Here is an 18,772-nt window from a genome sequence, read left to right as displayed (position 1 = left end):
ATTAAACCGAAATTGTTTCGGGGCCACACAGGGTCCCTTTTGTCGAAGGCTACTTGGTCTTGCACCCACCACCTATGCTGTATGTTGGTGTGCAAACCTTGGGATTACAAAGATGCAAAAACACATAGGTTTGATGCATAAAGCTGCTGTAATATTGCTGTGCGAAAACAGCACTCGGCAATATTACCGTTACTACCGGCAGCAGTTTCTAGCAAATCACGCTATTAGCGCAACCCATGGTATTCGAGTAACGCAAGCATTGATGTGGTCTACCCACAGCAATATTACTGTAGCTTCCCGCATCAACCCCATAGAGCCCATGATGCAATGCCTAATTTCAGGCTGAAAGAGCAGTGCTGGTCGTTATGGAAAAATCTACGCTTACGGATCATTACGCGTAATTTTACGCTATTACGCATTACGCAATTACGGTTACGGCGTAGGAAATTATCTACGGTTCATCACTGTAATTACGCGTTAACTTACGCAGTTACGCGTAAGGGTACTGTAATGTAGGCACTTACGCTACGATGTTACGCGTAGTGCGGTTATACCCATTAATGTGTACTTTTTGACGCATACGGATGATGTGTACGCAATAGCCATCAATGTGACAGCTATTGCGTACACATCATTCGTATGCGTCAAAATGTACGCTTAGGGTGGGAGAAGATACTATTGGTTGCTTAGGATGTTGACTGATTGGCTACTCTTAGAAAAGGGGAGTTTTTACGTTAGTAATTAAAATTACGCGTAAGTCTTCGGAAAATTACGCATACCTAGCAATTACGGTAGACAGCGTAATTACCATACCACTTTACTGCTTACGCGTAAATAATTACGCGTAAGACTGTAAGTTACGCGTAGTGCTTACGCGTAAATTTGCATTGAATTGCGATGCGTAATTACGCTCATGTGTAATTTCGGCCCAGCACTGTGAAAGAGTATAAGTGAGGATTTGCTATATCGCTTGTGGGTTACTTATACTGGTGGAAGTATTAAGAGAATTTGATTTGCTATCTCCTGTGCTTGTTCTTCGAAGAACAATTTTGTCTACAGTAAATTAGTATGCATTTATCCCAATACTAGATTGAAAGACAATCAAACGTTTAGTTTGGATCTCACTGTGCCTGTGATTGTCTCCTTTGAGGTCCAAGGCTAGTATGATAAACCTTGTGTCACATTTTGCTTGGTTGCAGCACACAGCGGGGAATAGAGCTGCTACAATATTATGAAATAACATTATATAACAGTGCACTATGTAGTGAACAAATGTTATCTGGAATGCTGAAGTAGTACTTTTTTAATTTAATGTTGGTGATTTCAATATTTACTATAATTACAGATATGTTTTTAAAATAAAAGCACACACATGTTCCAGTAGTAGGCTATAAGAGAAATAATAGCTATTATAACTAAGTAAAAGGTTTAATAAGACTTACCCAATTCATGGTGTCTGTGTTGATATAATTAGGGCACATTATGTCCCGTAGGAAAACAATAACAAGTAGTACTTATCCACTGTTTAACTATTATCCCCAGTCATAAAACTATAATCCACCATCACAGTAATAGAACACATGCAAGTCTTGGTTATTGTAAATAAGAGGATAGTAGCATCATAATGCATTTTGAAGCAAACAGTTGCTGAGCGATGAAGTGATCTCAATGGTGTCCTCTTGTTAGTCAGCTAGAACAGATTGTTATCTGGTCAAATGAGAGAGCCAAATCAGCAGAGCTCAGCTCAATAGAATTGTTGTTTGAACTCGGGTCAGGGGTGGAAAACCAGTGGCAAATCCTGTTATGTACGGCTGGCCGTGTCCGTGAGCATAAAGGAAACCTGACCTGCAAAATGTATTGGGAATTGATGGTGTTTACAGAGTGACAAAGTGGAAATATTGAAAGCAAACACTAAGGGAAACTGTATAGGTACTTAAAAAGCCTAATCAATACTGGAACAGTTATCTAAACAATCAGTTACAAGTACAACTTCATTTTAAAAAAAGGCTTAGAATGTGTGTACAATGTATTGTAAATAAAAACAGAATACAATGATCTGCAATTAATGTAACCACTTCCGTACCAGCAGTCTCTACCCCCTTAAGGACCAGAGACCGCTGGTACGGTAAAACGCCGCCTCTCGGCGGATCACCGCACATACCTGCCGCTCTCGTCAGTCACAACAATGTCTCATTGCTGCAGGCTCCTCTTCCTGCCGTCTCTATGACAGCAGAGTGCTGTGAGCGAGTCAGGAGCCACTTTCATTGGCTCCTGATGCTGTCTATCAGTGGGAGCCAATGTGATTGTCTCTCTGTGATCACGCGGTCAGGAGCCAATGAAAGCAGCCCCTGACCTGCTTACAGAGCTCTGCCGTCTTATAGATGGCAGAGCGAGCAATTGAGGCAGGTGCTGAGTGGCGAGTTGTTGTATCATGAAGGGCGAAATCTTAGGTGCCAGGACATCAGCGCCTATAGGCACCTGTGAGGTAAATCCAGGCCTGCAAGGAGACCAGCAGGGGCGGGGAAGGAGTGCTGGTGAACATAACAGGTCAGTAGGGCAAGTGCCCATAGTAACAATGTGCTGGAGGAATGCAGTATATTGCATATCTGTACAAAAAAGCTACTCACTGTGATGGATATACATGGTAAGTATATGTTCAGAGGAAGCAGGTTAGGGCGAAATCCTCATTTAAACCCCTGGGGGCTATGGTGTCCAATTCAAAAATCCATTCTGATTCTATCTGCGTTAACTTTCTGTCGAGGTCCCCTCCTCTAATTGCGTTACTCCCAGGGCCGCCCCGCCCATGACACAGAGTGATGCAGTTTCCTTATGCATAAGTTTCCTTATGCGGCAGAAGTGTGGGGGCGGCACCCAGGCAGAACAAGAAAGTGAGGAGTGTGCCTGGCCTGTCGCCGCCCGCCTCACTGCTGCATGCCTGGACATCACGGCCACCTGCCCTGGCCAGACATGACACCCCCTAGGCTAGCCCCTGCTACCCACCCTACCTGCTTCCCCACATTATGGAGTATAAGGACAGTGGGTGCTGCCACACCGGGCGGAGGCAGAATCCGGATGTGACTGAAAGAGTCACGCTGCCTGCCACCCGCCCTGCCAAACACTGACTGACATGCCTCATTTATTTTGATAAAGGTGAGGTACTGAACACTTTTGTGACTTAGGCGACTTCTCTTCTCAGTGACAATGCCTCCAGCTGCGCTGAAGGTCCTTTCTGACAGGAGGCTTGAGGCAGGGCAATATAGAAGTTGGATGGCAAATTGTGACAGCTCTGGCCACAGGTCAAGCCTGCGCACCCAATAGTTCATCGCTGCTCAGAGTGTCTACATCCGCACTTAAGGCCAGGTAGTCGACTACCTAGCGGTTGAGGCATTGGTGGAGGGTGGATCCGGAATGGCTAAGGTAAAGCGTTGGAGTGAAGAATGTCCGCATGTCTGACATCACCATGAGATCGCTAGAGCGTCCTATCCTTGCCTGCGTGGACATGGGAGGAGGAGGAAGATTGGCAGTGGTACCTTTATTCCATTGTGCTGTGACATCACCCTTAAACACACTGTAAAGCATAGTTGCCAGCTTGTTCTGCAAGTGCTGCATCCTTTCTGCCTTCTGGTGATTTGGAGACATCTCCACCACTTAGTGCTTATGCCGAGGGTCTAGTAGTGTTGCCACCCAGTAATGATCATTACCCTTACAGTGGAATATAACCCTGCATTTCATCTTTGCTCTAAAACATTATTTACAACATATTATATGCAACCAGCATTTTTTTACTACAGGGAGTGCAGAATTATTAGACAAATGAGTATTTTGACCACATCATCCTCTTTATGCATGTTGTCTTACTCAAAGCTGTATAGGCTCGAAAGCCTACTATCAAATTAAGCATATTAGGTGATGTGCATCTCTGTAATGAGAAGGGGTGTGGTCTAATGACATCAACACCCTATATCAGGTGTGCATTATTATTATGCAACTTCCTTTCCTTTGGCAAAATGGGTCAAAAGAAGGACTTGACAGGCTTAGAAAAGTAAACAATAGTGAGATATCTTGCAAAGGGAAGCAGCACTCTTAAAATTGCAAAGCTTCTGAAGCGTGATCATCGAACAATCAAGCGTTTCATTCAAAATAGTCAACAGAGTCGCAAGAAGCGTGTGGAAAAACCAAGGCGCAAAATAACTGCCCATGAACTAAGAAAAGTCAAGCGTGCAGCTGCCAAGATGCCACTTGCCACCAGTTTGGCCATATTTCAGAGCTGCAACATCACTGGAGTGTCCAAAAGCACAAGGTGTGCAATACTCAGACACATGGCCAAGGTAAGAAAGGCTGAAAGACGACCACCACTGAACAAGACACACAAGCTGAAACGTCAAGACTGGGCCAAGAAATATCTCAAGAGTGATTTTTCTAAGGTTTTATGGACTGACGAAATGAGAGTGAGTCTTGATGGGCCAGATGGATGGGCCCGTGGCTGGATTGGTAAAGGGCAGAGAGCTCCAGTCTGACTCAGACGCCAGCAAGGTGGAGGTGGAGTACTGGTTTGGGCTGGTATCATCAAAGATGAGCTTGTGGGGCCTTTTCAGGTTGAGAATGGAGTCAAGCTCAACTCCCAGTCCTACTTCCAGTTTCTGGAAGACACCTTCTGCAAGCAGTGGTACAGGAAGAAGTCTGCATCCTTCAAGAAAAACATGATTTTCATGCAGGACAATGCTCCATCACACGCGTCCAAGTACTCCACAGCGTGGCTGGCAAGAAAGGGTATAAAAGAAGAATAACTAATGACATGGCCTCCTTGTTCACCTGATCCTCTGAACCCCATTGAGAACCTGTGGTCCATCATAAAATGTGAGAATTATAAGGAGAGAAAACAGTACACCTCTCTGAACAGTGTCTGGGAGGCTGTGGTTGCTGCTGCATGCAATGTTGATGGTGAACAGATCAAAACACTGACAGAATCCATGGATGGCAGGCTTTTGAATGTCCTTGCAAAGAAAGGTGGCTATATTGGTCACTGATTTGTTTTTGTTTTGTTTTTGAATGTCAAAAATGTATATTTGTGAATGTTGAGATGTTATATTGGTTTCACTGGTAAAAATAAATAATTGAAAAGGGTATTTATTTGTTTTTTGTTAAGTTGCCTAATAATTATGCACAGTAATAGTCACCTGCACACACAGATATCCCCCTAAAATAGCTAAAACTTAAAACAAACTAGAAACTACTTTCAAAAATATTCAGCTTTGATATTAATGAGTTTTTAGGGTTCATTGAGAACATGGTTGTTGTTCAATAATAAAATTATTCCTCAAAAATACCACTTGCCTAATAATTCTGCACTCCCTGTAGACTAGCATTCGAAGGGTTACACACAGAGCTTGAAAGTTGAGTGCAGTGAATTGCAGACGCATCCGAACTTTAGATAATGTTATCTTGTGTTTACTTAAATGTATCAAATGAGGAATGTGACACATTCTCTGACTGTGCAGGAGCTGCTGGAGACAGAGAGACACTGAAAGCATGTCTGCCTGAAAAACGGCAACGACTAAAACCAGTTATTAATAAAATGCAAAGTCAGCTTACAAAGCAAAAAACTGTACTTTTGGAAACCTATAACTTCTAAATGAATAATAATACTTATGCACAAATGCAAATATGATAACCGTATGGCATATAAAAAGTAGGTAAACATGTTTTTATTGAATATTATGTCAGGTTTTTAAACCGCTTTAAGTTTTTTTTATACGGGGGTCCCTCAACAGGCTGGACAGCATTAAAGACGCCATCTGCACAAAGTCGGATGCCGCCGTACTAGCCATCTCGTCTTGCTCTTCCTCAGTGATGTCAGGTAAGTTCTCCCCCCCAGCCACGAACAATACCACGGGAAAGGTGAGCAGCACAAGCCCCCTGCGACGCCTGCTGCGGTTGTTCTTCTGCCTCCTGCATATGGGATCAAGTTGCTGATGGCGCCTAAACTGCGACTCACCAGGTTTGTCACCTCCTCAAACGGACGCATGAGCCTGCAGGCATTACGCATGAGTGTCTAGTAATTCAGCCATAACATCCCCAGCTCCCCAGAGCATGTCCTTTCACTGTAGTTGTACAGATACTGTTTGATGGCTTTCTCCTGTTGTAGCAGACGGTCAAACATCAGGAGCATTGAATTCCAGCGAGTCGGGCTATCGCAAATCAAGCGCCTCACCGGCAGGTTGTTTCTCCGCTGAATATCGGCCAAGCGCGCCATGCCCGTGTAGGACCACCTGAAATGCCCACACACCTTCCTGGACTGCTTCAGGACCTCCTGTAAGCCTGGGTACTTGCGCACACATCTTTGTATTATGAGATTGAGCACATGTGCCATGCAGGGTTCGTGTCAACTTTCCCAAACTCAAAGCCGAAGATTGCTGCCGATGTCACACACCACGTTGCCGATCTCCAGTTGGTGCGGGGTCAGCCACTGATCCACCTGTTTGTTCAGAGTAGCCAGGAGAGCTGCTCCAGTGTGACTCTGAGCTTTCAGGCAAGACATGTTCAAGATGGCATGACACCGTCATACCTGGCATGCAGCATAGGCCCTGGGGAGCTGGGGGTTGGTAGTTGGAGAAGATTTAGCAGGAGGAGTAGGAGGAGGAGAGGAGGTGGCAGCAGGCCAGCCTGCAAGCCGCGGAGGTGTCACAACTAGATCCGCTACACAGCCACTTACTCCCTGCTTGCCAGCGGTCACCAGGTTGACCCAATGCACCGTATAAGTAATGTACCTGTCCTGACCGTGCTTGGCAGACCAGGCATCCATGGTCAGATGGACCCTTGACCCAACGCTGTGTGCCAGAGATGACACCACTAGCCTTTCTACATCACGGTACAGTTTGGGTATCGCCTTTTGAGAAAAGTAATTGCGGCCTGGTATCTTCCACTGCGGTGTCCCAATCGCCACAAAGTTTCGGAAGGCCTCAGAGTCCACCAGCCAGTATGGTAACAGCTGGCGAGATAACAGTTCCGCCAAGCCAGCTGTCAGACGCCAGGCAAGGGGGTGACTGGCAGATATTGGCTTCTTCCGCTCAAAGATTTCCCAAACACCTGGCTGCTGCTCTGGGCAGAGGAGAAGGAAGTGCTCAAGGTGAGAGGCAGAGTGGAGGAGTGTGGCTGTGAAGGTGCAAGGGAGAAAGCGGCTGAAGAAGATGCTACACCTGAAGGAGGAAGAGGAGGCGAAGGGTGGCTTTGCCTTTGTTTGCTGCTTTTCCTCAGGTGGTCTTCCCATTGCTGTTTGTGCTTTTTCTCCATGTCCCTTCGCGTTTCTTGGTCTTTCCACGATCTGTCAGATAAACCCTCCCCGACACAATTGGTCTCCCAGGTGGCGTATCAGCCTGTTTGTGTATTTTGGGGAGGGCAATTTATGTAAGACACATGTTCATTTTGAATTTGAGGTCAGGAACACATTTTAAAAAAAAGAATAAAGAGAAGGTTAAGAAAAGAATAATGATGCAGAATGCTAACGAAACAAAACAAAACAAAACAAAACAAAACAAAAAAAACTGGTGGAATATTTTTACAATTAATAAGGGTAACTAGGCCATTACCATTACCAGGTATAAAAAGAGCATTGATAAAAGATGATTTTTAAGAAAAAGCTAGAGATGTTGCAGAAGGCTAAAAAAACAAACAAACAAAAAAACCTACTGGCAGAACCTTTCACAATTAATTAGGTTAACTGTCAACACACTAGTGCAATAGTGCAACAGCTTAAAGGAAACCTGAGATAGAAAAAAAGCATTTATTTATGGGACTTCCTCCAGACCCCTTCAGGCCGTTGGCTCCTTCATCATCATCCCGAGCCCCCTCAATCCTCTACTGGCCATCCAAGTGTATCTTACAATTGCTGGCAGTCACCACGTACTGCGCATGTGCTGGCCGGCTGCATGCATGCACCCCATCACCCTCCCATTACCGGTGCAATGGGGGTTGCACCGCCCATGCACAGTACGTGGCCAACTAACGGCAACCGGAAAACAGCTAGCAGAGGATCAAGGTGGCCCGCGAGGATGGTGAAGGAGCCAACAGCCTGACGGGAGCTGGAGGAAGCCCCAGGTATGTATACATGCTTTTTTTTGTCTCAGGTACACTTTAAGAATAGCATTCCTCAACATCAACTTGCTAAGAATTAGATGATTTCCTCAAAAGTATGTAATATCATTAACAGATTTAGAAAATCCAGTATAATGTTTGTATGCAAGAGACAGGCCAAAACCTAATACTGAATGGCTTTGATTTTCAGGCCCCCAGCTCTGCATTAAAAACAGATGTAGTTCTGTAGTGGGAATATCCAAACGCTAAGCTGGCTTGTTGCAGTGCAGACCTTTATCCTACTCAATACATGTGGTGCATTGTGAAACAAAAAATTCAACAAAGTAGCCCCTGAACGGTTGCTTAGCTATGATTTTAAGTCTGGCAAGAATGGTACATTTTACTTTCAGGATAACAGCAAATGACCTCCTCAGTTTCCAACTCCAAGCAACATTATCCATCACAAAAGAGAGGTGAAGCAATGCAGCGATAAACATGCCACTGTCCCAACTTTTTTTAATATGTGTTGCTGGCATTAAATTCAAAATAGACATATTTAAAGAAAATAAAATAAAATTTCAGTTTCAACATAGAGTATGATGTGTTGTTTATGTACTTTTTTCAATTAAACATAGGGTGTATAATGTACTGTATACAACATTTCAAAGTATTACCTGTCAGCCTAGCAGGCCAGACTGTGGACCTAACAGGTAAGACTGTGGATTATAGCTGTCCAATTATTTGTTGTGATACCGCATGCCCATGAGGGGAGTCTGATTCTGTTCTGACCTATAACTGACCTGTACTTAAAACTTTTAACCCATTTTTGTTCCTTCAAGAGTTTGTAAAAAAATAAATAAATCAGTATTCCCATTTGATTAAAACACTCAGTAAACGTATCCACTGCTGAAGATCAGGTAAGAAGAATATTCACTATACTTAGACACATTCGTTCATAGAGAGCTTTCAGGGCCTAGCAACAGTCTAAGGATTTTGCAGGCAATAGCAAAGTACACAATGTAGATGATTAAGGAGAGCCATTAACAAACTGAGGTTTAAATGGGGTGGTAACTAATCCTCCAAAATGTAAATACAGAGTCTGCACTATAACCTTTTTTATATTAATGTTGCTCATGTTTCAAAACAGACAATAAAATCAGTACATGCACTCAAGCTCTCTGACAGCGCCAAAGTGTCCCCAAAATGATAAGTCCTACTCAAATCATGCTTTTTATTTTCATTCCTATTTATTAGACTCTTGGGCTTTTGACATTGTCCCCATAAGAAAGCTGTAGAGAGAACTAGCATTTTTCGCATGGTTACAGTAGGACTCACCGTATTGTGGACACTTTGGTGTAGTCAGTGAGCTTAAAGGGAACCAGAGATGAACGATTCACACAAAATAAACATATCAGTCGATAGCTTGTAAAGAATAAATGCTCTACCTGATAATTTTTGCCACTCTGGTGTGCCTTTTTGAGTGTTTTTTATCCATTATTGCTCCAGGAAAAATCCAATATGGCCGTTGGCTCATATCCCTTCTGCTTCCAGGTTATGAGGTTATGAGCTGTTCTGGATGTGCTGTCTAGGTTCCATGAAACTCTAGTCAAGCAGGGCTGCTGCTGCAGGCTTTCACCTGTGTGCTTTCAACTTTATTATTCTGGTATGCAGTGTGGGTGCCTGTAGAAAGTGTCTTTCATTGAAATGAAACTGCATACAATTGATAATAATTATGATTGGTTGCACAGTGCACACAGATCACATAGCCACACTTGTCTGTTTCAGAGCTTCTTTCTGCAGGGCAGCCCCTCCCATGTCATCAGCTCTGAGTATGCAAAGCAGGAAAGCTGAGCCAGGAGGGGGCAGGCTTGGGCTTGCAAAGACTCCACAGAAGACTGACTCAGCTATAATGATTCCAGGACAAACATAGACTGAATGCTCAGCCTGGGATTCTTATCACAGCTGATAACAGACAGATTAAGCAGAGGGGGCCCCTCCACTTTCCTCTCCCCAACCGCGAGGCAGCCACTGTGTGCAGGAGCATGTGTATTTTTTTCCTGTATCCAGAGGCTGCTTCACAGCAGAACACTCTCTGCTGCTATTCACCGGCTCCCAATCCCGTGGGGTTCAGAGAAAAAGAGAAAAATGCTATAATTTTTGCAGGGAAGCCCTATTAAGTCTAGTTATGCCCCTTTCTATAACACCTTAGTGAATTCAAAAATTAGATTTTACTCATGAGATTAATTATCAAACGTTCGACAAAGTGTTTGATAAAGCGTAGTGAATTGAGGCCATTATCTATATTGAGATTTTGCGTTAAATGTCATTGCATTTTTTGTCAATACTGCTTAACCCAACCCTACCCTCACACAGAACCCTCCCCTGGTGGTGCCTAAAACTAACCACTCCACTAGTGGCGCCTAACACTAACCACCCCCCTGGTGGAGCCTAACCCTAACCACCACCCCTGGTGTTGCTTAAAACTAACTGCCGCCTAGGTGGTGCCTAACCCTAAGCACTCCCCCTGGTGTTGCCTAACCCTAACCACTCCCTCTGCAGAAAAAACCCTTTTACATATGTTAACGATAATACCTTTGAAAATGTAAAATCTGTACTTATTATTGAAATAATATGACAAAAACTATAACGTTGTAAACTTCTAAAATGATAACTACCTCAAAAACTATAATGTTCTAATGTTATTGATTAAATTTTTCGTGGCGCACTTTTTTTTTGCTTTTTTCACCATATTAGCTATAATTTCATTAAAGTCTATGGCGGCGCCCTTTTCAACCACCCTCAGCAGGCGCCCTGCTACCGATAAGAATCTTGTGCAAGAATAAAAACATGTTCTGCCACTGAGTTTCACAACACTAAGTTTAAAATGTGTCTCTCAATGTAAGATTTAAGTCCGGTTTTACAGGAATGTATCAGTATCAGAGAATTTAGTATCTTTGAAATGGGAAATTTCTTTGAGAGCAGACATGAGACTAACTTTACACCAATCAACTAGCAAATTGATGCAGCAGAACAAATGTGATAGCAGCAAATAGGCAGTACAGCTGGATGTCCTCTTTCTAACAAAGTTGGCTTTCCAGGAGCATGGATACAGGAAAAAATAATTTATCTTAAACGCCCCCAGTTCTCAGCATGCTAGCTTTTTACCCGCTGAGCCAAAGCTGCTCCGGCCTGTAAGTCATATTCCAGCAGTCAACGCTTTTGAAAGCAAGCCTTCTACCAGTTGGTGCTCACAATAGGGGGCGGAAATAAAACCTTGAAGTGAAACCGTTCAACTGGGCTTGATATAAAAATGTGTAATAACCCATACATCATAGGCAAACACGTGGATAAGTGCATCCACTATAAAAAGTGAAATCATGTAGCTGCAGATTCAAAGCAGTAATTATGATTCTGAAGCATGGATTTACCTGAAAAACTTGAGGCTGATATGTGCAGATAAAATTGTAGTGTAACTCAAAGATATAGCGTATAACAAGGCCCTTTTGTAAACTAATGTAAAATTACCTTTTCCTTTCAAATTACATTTACCGTAGCTATGATTTCTTAAAGGGGCACTATAGCGAAAAATTTTAAAATTTAAAATATGTGCAAACACAGAATTGTCTGCTTTTCTCTCTACCAACTCCTTACTTGACCCCTTTCAATCTGGATTCCGCACACACCACACCACTGAAACTGTCCTCACTAAAGTTGCTAATGACCTACTGGTAGCTAGATCCAAAAGCCAGTTCTCCATTCTAATACTCCTCGACCTTTCCTCTGCCTTTGACGCGGTTGATCATGCTCTGCTTCTCCAGACGCTGTCATTTTTAGGAAGCAAGCGCCCAGTACATTCCTGGATCTCCTCTTATCTCTCTGGACGCTCTTACACTGTCTCCTTCTCTAACACTAATTCCTCCCTACGCCCACTGTCTATTGGTGTACCTCAATGCTCGGTTCTTGGGCCACTTCTTTTCTCAATGTACACTCGTGGCCTGGGACAACTAATTAACTCTTTTGGTTTCCAGCATCACCTCTATGCGGATGATACCCAAATCTATCTTATCAGCCCCTGAACTTTCCTCACTACTATCCAGAGTCCCAGACTGTCTACGTGACGTTTCTGCATTCATGTCCTCCCACTTCCTCAAACTCAACAAAAGAGAACAAAACAGAAATTGTGATTTTTCAACCATCACAATCTACACCCCCACCAATTGCAACCATAACTGTAGACAACACCCCAATAACCTTGACCTCTAAGGCCGCTGCTTGAAGGTTATACTTGACTCAGAGCTCTTCTTTAAACCTCACATTGCCTCATTTACCACCACCTGCTATTTCCGGCTCAAAAATATATTCCGTATCTGTCCCCTCCTCACACAAGAGGCCACCAAAATGCTTGTACACATCTTAATCATCTCCCGTCTAGACTACTGCAACACCCTGCTCTGTGGTCTACCAAAAAACAGGCTAGCCCCTCTCCAATCCCTTCTAAATTCAGCTGCCCACCAAATTCACCTTTCCACACACTCCTCTGATGCAGCCCCACTGTGCCGTTCCCTCCACTGGTTACCCATTACCCAGAGGATCCAGTTCAAACTCCTGACTCTAACATACAAAGCCCTTCATGAGTTGTCCCCTCCATACATCTCCTCACTAATCTCTAGATATTGTCCATCCCGCAACCTTCGCTCCTCCCAAGAAATTCTCCTGGCCTCTAAGCTGATTAAATCCTCTCTTACGCTCGCATCCAGGACTTTACACGAGCATCACCCCTTATTTGGAACTCTCTTCCACAGCCTGTACGTCATGCTCCAAACCTGGACATTTTCAAACACACTCTTAAAACACACCTTTTCAGACAAGCTTATAACATTTTTTAGCCCCTGTTTACTTATCTGTTCACAGTGTAATCAGAGGCAAAGGCTCACTGCCTTATCCATTCCCCCCCCCAAGTCTCCTTACCTAGTGTGTCTCCCACTACCCTTCAGATTGTAAGCTCGCAAGGGCAGGGTCATCCTCCTAATGTTTACTGTTTTTGTTGCAATATTTGTGCTGCTTGAGACTCTGCTGTATATTTTTTGGTTGTACCTATGTCCCCTGTGTTGTCTTACTGTGTTTTGTAAAGCGCTGCAGAATATTTTGGCGCTATATAAATAAATAAATAAATAATAATAATAAACACAGACAAATAAGAAATACGTTTTTTTTTCCAGAGTGAAATGAACCATAAATTACTTTTCTCCTATTGCCATCACTTACGGTAGGTAGTAGAAATCTGACAGAAGTGACAGGTTTTAGACTAGTCCATCTCTTCATAGGGGATTCTCAGCAAGGCTTTTATTCTTTATAAAGATATTCCCTAAAAAGGATTTAAACAATGATGCTGGCCAGCTTCGCTGCTCGCTACAGAGTTTTTTGCCAGTTGCCAAATAAATAAATCCCTGAGAATCCCCTATGAAGAGATGAACTAGTCCAAAACCTGTCGCTTCTGTCAGAATTCTACTATCTACTGTAAGTGACAGCAACATAGGAGAAAAGTAATTTATGGCTCATTTTACTCTGGAAAAAATGTACTTCTTATTTGTATACGTTTGCACATATTTTGCAATTTTTCGCCATAATACCCCTTTAATACTGTGAAAAACTTAAAGGACATCCGAGGTGAAAATAAAGTGATGAGAAAACAATTGTGTCTATCCTCCGTCTCCTAAAATGACTTTTTTTAGATATCCCACAGTTTTATTTTATACTAGCTGGATTGCCCGGCATTGCCCGGCATTGCCCAGGTATGTATTTGGCTGGTGTTGGCTCCGCCCACTTTTCTAACCCTAACACACAATGACTCAATGACCTAGTTTGTGAGCTTTGCATTGTTTGGCATCAATAATTTGCATTGAAATGAAACAAATCTGATTGGCTGTGGCTCCACCCTCTTTTCTGAATTTGAACCCCAGTCACCCAATGACCGGCTGTACCAGGTTTTAAGCTTGTGCCCTTAACAGTGCACGCATGGCAGCAATTGAATATTCCCCTTGAAAAGCAACAAATGAATTTGGATTGGCTTTTGTAGGCTTCACCCCCTTTTATGAATATTAATCCCAGTCACCCAGTGACCAACTGTGCAAAGTTTGAGAACCCTGCCGTTAACAGCGTAAGAATGGCTGCAGTTTACATTTTCCCAGTGAAATTTGTATTTGTCTCCGCCCACTGATGACTCAGCATTGCCTGGGTATGTATTTGGCTGGTGTTGGCTATGCTCACTTTTTCTAACAGTAACAGACAATTACTTAATTACTCAATGACCAAATTTGTAAGCTTTGCAGTCTTTGGCATCAATAATGTGCATTGAAATGAAACAAATCTGATGGGCTGTTTGTGTCTCCACCCCTTTTCTGAATTTGAACCCCAGTCACCCAATAAATGGGGCTTGTGCCATTAACAGTGCAAGAATGGCAGTAATTAAATATTCCCCTTGAAAATCAATATATTAATTTTGATTGGCTTTTTGTAGGCTCCATCCACTTTTATGAATAATAGCTGATGAATCGGCGTTGCCCGGGTATGTATTTGGCTGGTGTTAGCTCCGCCCACTTTTTCTAACCCTAACACACAAATACTCAATGATCAAGTTTGTGAGCTTTGGGGTCTTTGTCATCAATAATTTGTATATTCTGTGATGATTTGCTCAGCTGCCTATGCAGGCAGGCAGCTTTTTGACCATTGTGTAGGTTTGCATGCTGCAGGACTCTGGAAAGAAGAGCTTCTGTCAGTTTTGCAGCTTGTGCTTGCAGAGGAATTTGCATACTTTGTCATGCAAATTGCCTGGCCACATTCATTGGAGGCGTGTACTATAAGTACTATGTCTTTCCCACAATGCTTGGCTGGTCATAAGGATTTCGTCCTATGTAACACTCCTGGTGGGGTGTCAGCCTTACTCTTTGTTTGAAGATCAGCTTAGAGTAATTCCTGAATCTGCGCTAGGCAGGTTTTCCGTAGTGCAGTTAGGATTGTTTATCTGTTTGTTTGTTCTGTTGCCATTGTCCTGTCCCAACGGTGGTCGACAGGAAATGGTTCTGATCTCTGTTCTTGGAGTATAGCTGGTGTAGCGGTTGCTACCAGCTATCTCTTCTGTTCTGTCTCCTGGGATCGCGCTAGCCACTTTTCGCTAGCGCTGTGGATCCTTCTGTTCTGTCTCCTGTGGATCCTTCTGTTCTGCTACTCTGTACCTGGATCATGCTAGCCACTTTTCGCTAGTGCTGTGGATCCTATCTCTCGCTTGTCCCTGTTTTCGTGTGTGTGTCTTGTCTGCTACGACCGCTTGCTGGAGGCTCGGTGAGGTAACCGTTACGCAAGCGTTCGCGTCCTCTGTTTCATGTTTGTCTGTCGATGGTTAGGTGAGCGTGCTTGTCTCTATTGTGCTTATCACGTGGAGACCACGCATAACCGCGTGCACTGTTGTGAATGAGTGCGGTGTTCGCGGTTAGCTAGCGTTTGTTATTTTCCGTATCTCCTCATTGTATTATTTGCTGTGCCTTTGCTAACCTCGTATTCTGTCCTGATCTGCCTTGTGTCACGTCTGGCGATCGCACCTCTCGCGATCGCGTTCCTGTTTCATATCTGCTGTTGTGTGTGCACTGTCGCGGGGTGGCGACTAGGTTGGCGCACACACATACAACCTGTCCCTTTGCTCGTCTCATTCACAATCGCCTCTCTTGCGATTGCGTTCTGCGCTTCGTACAATTCCTGTCTGGCATTTGTGAAGGTACAGAGGATTGGTTCCTCTGCACTCCCCAGCGCCATCTGCCGACAGGAATTTTCCCTCTACAGGTGCGTAGCACCTTTTTGCTGGGTGCCTGCAATTACACGCTTGTGGAGGATTTCCGCCATGTCAGCGCACGCGTTGTGCGCTGATCACGGAGAAAGTTCCACAAGCTTTACAGTATGACCAGCCCAACCCAAAACCCCAGTGTAGACGGAAATTCCGATTTGTACGATTTTGTCGAGTTTGGGTCCTGTGTCTTTAAGAGCTTTAAAAGGCTAAATTCAGAGACCAAGGCGGAATTTCTTTCTGAATGAGTGAGGTTTTGCTTGAATCCCACCTTTCAGATTTCTGATCCGTCCACATCGGCTCTTCTGTTTGCCTATGTGCTTTTAAAAAACGATTTGTTCACCTGGGCATATGATGTGCTAAAAACCAATTCTTGGAATGATAATCTGTGTCAGTTTCTTGCAGTGATATTCTCTCACTGGTTTAAACTGCCTGGCTTACCACCTGCTCTGATTGAGTGTGTAGCTGCTGATAGGTCAGCTGATCTTTCCCTTCCATGCAAAACTTTTCAGTATGACAATCAGTTCAATGTGTCTCTTGCCACTTCAGGTTTTAAACAGCAGACATGCAAAGTGGCTAAAAAGAGAAAAACTAAAAAACGCAAGCATCAGAATAAAACACTCCCTAATGATGTGTATGATGATGTTGCTCAATCTCCAGGTTTTTTGCCCCAATCCAAAGCTTATGTGGATCCTGCTATAGGTAGCATCGCACACTATATTAAAGCAGTTAAAAAATCTGTTCTTGTTCCTGAACTCCACCCATATGGAGATTATCTGGATACTGGCCTGTTTGAACCCCCATTTGCTTCCTGGGATGTTGGGGCCTTGCTGGAAGAATTCGATTTTGATTGGAAAGCCTTTTGCGATTTTTACATCGCAAAAAGCGAAAATGTCTTGAATGCTTGTCTCGATTCAATGTACCTTCTGATTGATTCCGATGAATGTGACAAGGATGGTGTGGATCTGGTGATTTATGTGTGGCAGACGATTTTGGATGAGTTGCACACACACCAACCAATTGATTCCAATAAAGAGACATCGTTGTCGGATGATTGTTCCTGCCTTTCTGGGGTAAAGCATGTGAGTCTTGACTTTGTGCAATCTGAAATGAATGAGTGTGCCACTGTGATTGATTCCTGTGCGAATCCTGAAGGATTCGCTCCTGACAGTGTGCAGTTTGAATCTGTGCGATCTGATGCCTGTTTCTCGGATGTTCCTGCAGATTGTGATCGGCATGAGTCTGCCGGTTTCCTCAAGGATGTGTGGGATCCTTTGTCATTTAGAAACAGATCTTTGAGATCTTCCGTCTGTGACCCTGCTATGGGGAAAATTTCTCGACTATGCAGCATCAAAAGTAAAATTAATATGCCTAATAAAGTTTATCCTGTTGATGTCGCTATTTCTTCTGCTAATGAGTCTCTGTCTCACCCTGTTCACACCTGTAGAGGCCCGTTGCCTGGTGACAGTTGCTCCAGTGTTTCTGTCCTGAACACCTTACAGTCTGCTCCGCAGATTGCGGAGGTTTGCGCTATGGAAGCGTCAGTTTCACAACCTAAAGTGATTTTTGATTCGCAGGTTTTGCGTTCTGACTCCTCGGATTCGACATTGTTGGCCGAATCTAAGAGCGAGACAGCGCTTCGGTTTTGCGAATCTGATGCTGAACCTTCTTTGCCTTGTTCAGAGACGTTTTCTCTGAACCTGCCCTGTACCATGAATGAAAACATGTTTTCCTTTCACACTGACGTTGGTGAGCCCCTTTCTTGGTCTGAGGGAAGTGCTGATTCTGCACCCTGTACCCTGGATGAGTCAATGTGGCCTTGCCTAGAATCCCCTGCAGTGTCCCTAGAGGCTCGTCTAGGTATTGCCACTATACTCACCTGTTTTTCTGCAGTTTTGGAGTTACAAGCTAGTTTGACTGCCACACAGAATTCTGGGTACAGTGAGAATGAAGTTAGGGAGTCAGTGTGTGTTCCAGTAAATATACCTGTACATTCCCCTCATGATGATGAGATCCAGTCTCAGGTTATGGTGGAACCATTCCTGGGACATCTGCCCTGTCCACAAAATAAAGTTCCAGTTTTGCCCTGTAACATGGATAGTTCAGAATCCTTCCTAGAAAACCTGGAAAATGATGTTCCTGAGGTCTTGTTTGATGTTCTGGAGGTCTCCGAGTTCCCCCCAAAGGGTGCAGAACTTGTAGGAGATGTCTCCTGCCCCCCAAGTCCTTCTGAGGTGTTGCCCTCTTCCGTGGGCATTGCTGCCTTGCTGGCTACCTTTTCAGCTCTGGTGGAGCTTCAGTCACGGGTAGTCAATGATGAATTTCTGTCAGATACCATTACAGTCATTGAGATCTCTAAGCCTGAGATTGAGTCTTCTTTTGAAAGTCCAGTACCTGTGACCTCTACTCGTGATGATTTTCTGCCCGGTCCTGGTTTTGGTCTGGTCGTGCCGGACTCTGAGGTTGGCAGTTCCCCGACATGTCCTGAGGTTTCTCCTGTGCTGGTGTACCCCAGTGTGCTCTGTGACCCAGAAATCCCAAGTGTGCCTCGGTTACCAGCGTACTCAGATGCTTCCTTGGTGGAGACATGTTCTGATTTAGCCTGCCTGCTTGCATGCCCAGAAGTGGTCCCTGAAAGTCTTGATCTTGATGGGTGTCCTCGTAATTCTAAATCCGGAATTGTCATTGGTTCCATGGGGGTTCTTGGTAATTCTCCATGTGAGCCTGGTGATTGTTCTGCCCTCTTGGGATCTCTGTGGAGCTTCAAAAGGTTCTGGGAGATTCCGGGAGAAATTTTGCTTGGTACCCTGGATAAGATCAACGGTGGCTTTTGTGTTGTAAGGGACACTTCGAACAGGTATTGTGGCA

General features: G+C 44.0%; 1 protein-coding gene and 1 long non-coding RNA gene across 7 annotated transcripts in view; one reads left to right on the top strand and one right to left on the bottom strand.

The window, feature by feature from the left end:
• TMPRSS5 (transmembrane serine protease 5) overlaps window positions 1-1,712 on the bottom strand; it is a 154,746-nt gene extending 153,034 nt beyond the window's left edge. For 5 of the 6 annotated variants that reach the window (XR_011022130.1, XR_011022131.1, XM_068240782.1 and 2 more), the window contains exon 1: window positions 1,443-1,712. Coding sequence is in view for 3 of the 6 variants with exons in the window: in XM_068240782.1 (XP_068096883.1) it covers window positions 1,443-1,481 (39 nt within the window). In the remaining 3 variants the exon portion in view is untranslated. The remainder of the gene's footprint in view (window positions 1-1,442) is intronic. The other variant, XM_068240781.1, reaches the window with a different exon arrangement.
• LOC137521473 (uncharacterized) overlaps window positions 1-18,772 on the top strand; it is an 86,124-nt gene that overhangs the window by 11,218 nt on the left and 56,134 nt on the right. The gene's annotated exons all lie outside the window — the stretch shown is intronic.

This window comes from Hyperolius riggenbachi, chromosome 6, assembly GCF_040937935.1.
Source record: "Hyperolius riggenbachi isolate aHypRig1 chromosome 6, aHypRig1.pri, whole genome shotgun sequence".
Lineage (NCBI taxonomy): Eukaryota > Metazoa > Chordata > Amphibia > Anura > Hyperoliidae > Hyperolius > Hyperolius riggenbachi.
Note: the sequence above shows the minus strand (reverse complement) of the source record. Positions and strands in the feature narration are given on the sequence as shown.